This window comes from Zeus faber, assembly GCF_960531495.2.
Source record: "Zeus faber genome assembly, chromosome: 12".
Taxonomy (NCBI): Eukaryota; Metazoa; Chordata; class Actinopteri; order Zeiformes; family Zeidae; genus Zeus; species Zeus faber.
Window position 1 is genome coordinate 9958972 of NC_137196.1, and position 5000 is coordinate 9963971.

General features: G+C 47.4%; 1 protein-coding gene across 1 annotated transcript in view; it reads right to left on the minus strand.

Moving 5' to 3' along the window:
* The window catches only part of LOC307238330 (ephrin type-A receptor 3-like), a gene marked incomplete at both ends in the record, with an annotated part of 92223 nt that overhangs the window by 16882 nt on the left and 70341 nt on the right, over positions 1–5000 (minus strand). Inside the window, 2 exons of the mRNA XM_080011262.1 lie at positions 46–171; positions 934–1001. Coding sequence (XP_079867388.1) covers positions 46–171; positions 934–1001 — 194 coding nt within the window. The remainder of the gene's footprint in view (positions 1–45; positions 172–933; positions 1002–5000) is intronic.

Here is a 5000-nt window from a genome sequence, read left to right on the forward strand (position 1 = left end):
TGATCTGGTAGCTGTTCTTGTCCACGTCGTATTTCAGGGACTCACCGGCTCCGATAACTCTTTCTATCCGGATGCTGGAGGCGTCGATCTCTTTAGCAAAGTCCCTGACGGCCTGGTTGGGGTCCTCGTAGGTGTGAGGATGGATGTAGGTCCGACTGCCCGGAAGCTTGACTGCAGAAGACGAGAGAGACAGAGAGAGAGAGAGAGAGAGAGAGAGGGAGGAGGTAAGGAAGATAGATCGGCAGCTTGGGAAAAGATCAACTACCACATATAACACATTCCAACATATATTGTTGCCCCATTTTTTTTGTGTTCTTATACATGCATGTATGAGATTGAATTCAGACCTCATATATATGACAAAATTTCTGTTAACATGTCGTCACTCGAAAGACATCTTTCAAAGATATTGCAACGGCCGCCTCATACTTCTGCTTGCCGTTCTACCTCTTTAAATCTCTTTAAAGCAATTAATATTTAACCACAGAGTGTTTGCTGCTTTCTTTTTTTGTTTTACTGCCGAAGCCTATTTAAAAGCTGCGCAATTCATTTGGGCTAAAAGGGCTCCCCGACTTTATTAGCGACTCATTATGTAGATCTCATTCACGCCTGCAATCACTTTGTGAGCCGAGTCCAGAGAGAAGCAGCCTCCCAGCGCCGAAAGGACGCGTCAGCTTCAGATGCGTAGGGGACAAAGTCGTTAAACAATGTGGTGTGACTAAAAATCCACCTCAGTGGTTTCCCCTTGATGAAGTTTACTGTTTAAAAAGGGGAAACAGGATTGGAAAGGCAGATTGATGCTCCAAACGTGGGCCATATAAACAACGGGGGCGGTGTGAAGAGCCACCTTGTTGTGTTGACACACGCTTGTCTGTTTGTACACACACACGTATACGCATACGTGTGTGTGTGTGTGTGTATGTGTGTGCTTACCTCGCCCGTGCTGGAACTGCATCTTCTCCTCATCGGGGTCCTGCTTGGCTTTGATATATCCACAGTGCCTGACGGAAAAACACAGCAGAGTTACTTTGCGGATACAAAGTGCCTCTTCCAGAAAGCTGCAGCTTATTATGCACCACCGAGCTTCATTAAAACCAGACAGCAATCTTGTTTTTCATTTTCTAATTCTCTCTCTCTCTCTCTCTCTCTCTCTCTCTCTATCCGTTTATGAATTTGTTACGGGGGCAAAGTGAATTTAGCTGACTTAAGTCGATGATATATCCATCCATGGAGTCCCGGGCAGCCAACGCTTGCGCCGGAATAACCACTGTACTCAATAAGTACTTTGTAACTTACGTTGAGTTGCTTGAGAGAGAGAATGTTTGCGTTTGTGCATGTGTGTACGCATGCATGAACTATGTGCATGTGTCTTATGGTAACCTAGATAAAAAAGTTCAAACAGATCCATGCATCTCTTGACTAGGGTTGGGCGATACCAATATTGTGATATGAGACAATATATTGCATGGGAACATAATATTGCTGTCTTTACGGCTGCATTACCGTCAAGTCATCCAACTTCTTTGGTTATAAGAGTCACATTACTAATGGTTGTTCCTATGCCATGAATTGCAATATTAGGTTTTTTGTTAATATCTTCTCGCCCTACTCTTCGCCCTCTCGTGACGCCTCCTTCCAACATTTCCACTGCTCACACACACACACACACACACACACACACACACACACACACACACACACACACACACACAAAGCCCCGCCATATGGGTCAATCCACTAATCAATCCCAAACATCTATAAATGTGTCCGGTCTGTCCAGCTGTGAGGAAGTGTTAAGCTTGTTCTGCTTCAAAAAGCCTTTGCAGCGGGATGTCACTGTGTGTGTTTTGATAAATGTTTGTGTGTGTGTGTGTGTGTGTGTGTGTGTGTGTGTGTGTGTGTGTGTGTGTGTGTGTGTGTGTGTGTGTGTGTGTGTGTGTGTGTGTGTGTGTGTGTGCGTGCGTGCGTGCGTGTGTGTGTGTGTAGGTGCATGTTGGTGGGGTGGGGGGTGTCTTCCAAAATGACAGTGTTAAACACCCTAAAATAACACATAACCCTGTCTCTTAGATGCACTGCCCTCTTCCATTTACCAACAACATTTTCTGTTCCAAAAGCATCATATTTGAAGTCTCCAGGTACTTAACGCCACGTAAACACCACAGGGATTGTTTGCTACCTTTTCTCTCCTCCTTTCCTCCTCTTCTCCTCCTACTCTTCCCTCCTCCCCTTTCTCTTATCACTGTAAATCACCTCATTTTCCCCTCGGCACTCCAGCCCTCCTGTTTTCTCACTTTGTCTTGCTTTTTGCCTACTTTGAGGTTTTACCCTCCCATCTAGCAGAAGAAAGACACTTCCTTTCTTCCCCCTTCTCTTTCTTTCTTTCTTTCATTCTTTCTTTCTTTCCTTCTTTCTTTCTTCCCATGCTCCCCTTCTTATAAACGGATGAGACAAGGGTGAATGAAAGGAACTTTCGTCTGTGGCCGCCCATGCGGGACAACCTAGTCTAATATCCATCTGCTACGAGTGCCATTGATTTGGGAAGAGAGCCAAGTTGGGGGAGAGGGAGGTACTCTGCATTATCAGAGTGAAGGGAGGAGGAATGGAGAGAGAGAGAGGGAGGGAGGGAGAGAGAGCGAGAGAGATAGGAGGCAAACGTATGGTGATGCGGGAGGCAGAGGGAAGAGAGAGAGAGAGAGAGAGAGAGAGAGAGAGAGAGAGAGAGAGAGAGAGAACGGGGCGGTAGGGCACGGTCTTATTAGGCTCAGTAAATACAAGAGTCATTTGGTATTTAATCCTGGCGTTGATTTTATACAGCTGAATGCATGGTATAACTTAATAAGCTGGCTGGGGAATACACACAGACACACACACACACACACATACACACACACACACACACACACACACACACACACACACACACACACACACACACACACACACACACACACACACACACACACACACACACAGTATTGAGTGTGTGTGTGTATTGACTCAGAGTTTGCTGGCATATGAACGTAGTAGTTTAAGGGGGCTCTGAAAGGAGTGGTGTGTGGGTGGGTGTGGTGGGGGCGTTCAGGCCCCACATGGTTATCAGCTGGGCTCATGCCAGAAATGCACAGAGGGACTATCATTACCCCCTCGACACACACAAACGAACACACACACACACACACACACACACACACACACACACACACACACACACACACACACACACACACACACACACACACACACACATAGCGACAGGGCCCCAGGGCATGTGCTTAAAACATATGGGGAATGGGGACGCAAGGGTCACTCCCCAGCCCCATCCACCATGCTCCCATGGGACGGTACACACAAAACTGTTCATGCACATACACACACATGCACCCATACATGCAATATACACACACACAATAACGCACATCTACACATGCACCTGCCGTGAGGCAATAGCCCTGCAGCTGAAACATCTCCCAATCACTGTTGGATGACTTTTTTGCCTCAGAGATTCTGTGTGTGTGTGCGTGCGTGCGTGTGTGAGTGGGGGTGTATCCGTGCGTGCAGGCGTGTGTCTCAGATGGGAAATGAACACATTTCCATAGTAATTACAGAGCGACTCATTTCTCCTCTCCCGTTAGAAGTGTCATGAATCATTAGCGCCGCAGTCTTAAACATGGCACAAAACCTGACATGGCTTTGGCTTTCGTTTTCCCCTGACAGCTGTGTGATTGCGTGCGTGTGTGTATGTGTGTGTGTGTGTGTGTGTGTGTGTGTGTGTGTGTGTGTGTGTGTGTGTGTGTGTGTGTGTGTGTGTGTGTGTGTGTCTGTGATAGGGGAAAGGTTTGAGATAGCGCAACAACACTCTCCTCCTTCCAGTAAAACTTTCTCGCCATACGTCCCTTTGCCTTTGTTCGCACTCTGGTCTTGGCGAGGACTGATGCTGCAACTCACACAGGGCCGTCCAGGTATTTACTCTGCTCTGTGAATACTAACAGACATCCACGGTGAAAGACACTTTATAATTGTTCTGCTCTGCCCGATAGTTCTCATGCATTGCTAATATCCCCTGGCTACAGTGAGCTACTGGTATTCCATCGAAGTGGCATGGCACTGCAGTGCGGCTTTGTGGAGCTCTGGCTCTATCCGTCACCGCGGGGGGAATTCACTGTTCCGTCCCATTCTTCAACCTGGAATAAGCCCACGTAGGCAACAACACACCCACAAACACACACACACACACACACACACACACATACACACACACACACACACGCATTCTCCAAGTTGCACGCGCAAGATCACACGGATACAAAGGAAAAGCTGTACCCCACATCGTGGTGGAGCACCCACCTTTCCTCCTTCTCGCCCTCAGTTCCACTCCATCGAGGACAACAGGCTATCCCTGTCCGCCCGGAGCCACGCGCCTCGCATTTGCATATCAATTTGCTTTTTTAATATAATACTCTGTCACTCGAGACCCATTTTTCATCTCGCTACTGAGCTCCAACCTAGAACGCCATCCATCCATTCATTGCCCGTAACAGCTCCGCCTCTTTCATTCTTTATTTTTCGCTCCCCTTCCGCCCTGCCGACGCCTTCCTTGGTCTCAGTAGGACCTTATACGTCCTTCCTGTTTTTGTCTTTATGTGAATGCATCCAATCACTCAATAACTTCCCGTATCCTGTCTCACTCTGTTTTTTCTCCATCTGCCCATCCATCCATCCATCCATCCATATATCGCAGCAGCCCGGGAGTTTTCCTTTCGGTCTTCTTGTGTTGTTCTTTGAAAAGAAAGAAAGAAAGAAAGAAAGAACAAAAGAAAGAAAGAAAGAAAGAGTGGACACTGGAGATCAGCAGGGACTGAGAGAGAGAGAGAGAGGGAGAGAGCGATAGAAACAAGAGGGGGGAGGAGAGATACGGAAGGATAGTGCTGACAGGCAGGAACACACAATGGGGGCGCGTCCCTGCATACTAACTAACTACCAAGCCGTCAGATAGAGGTGAA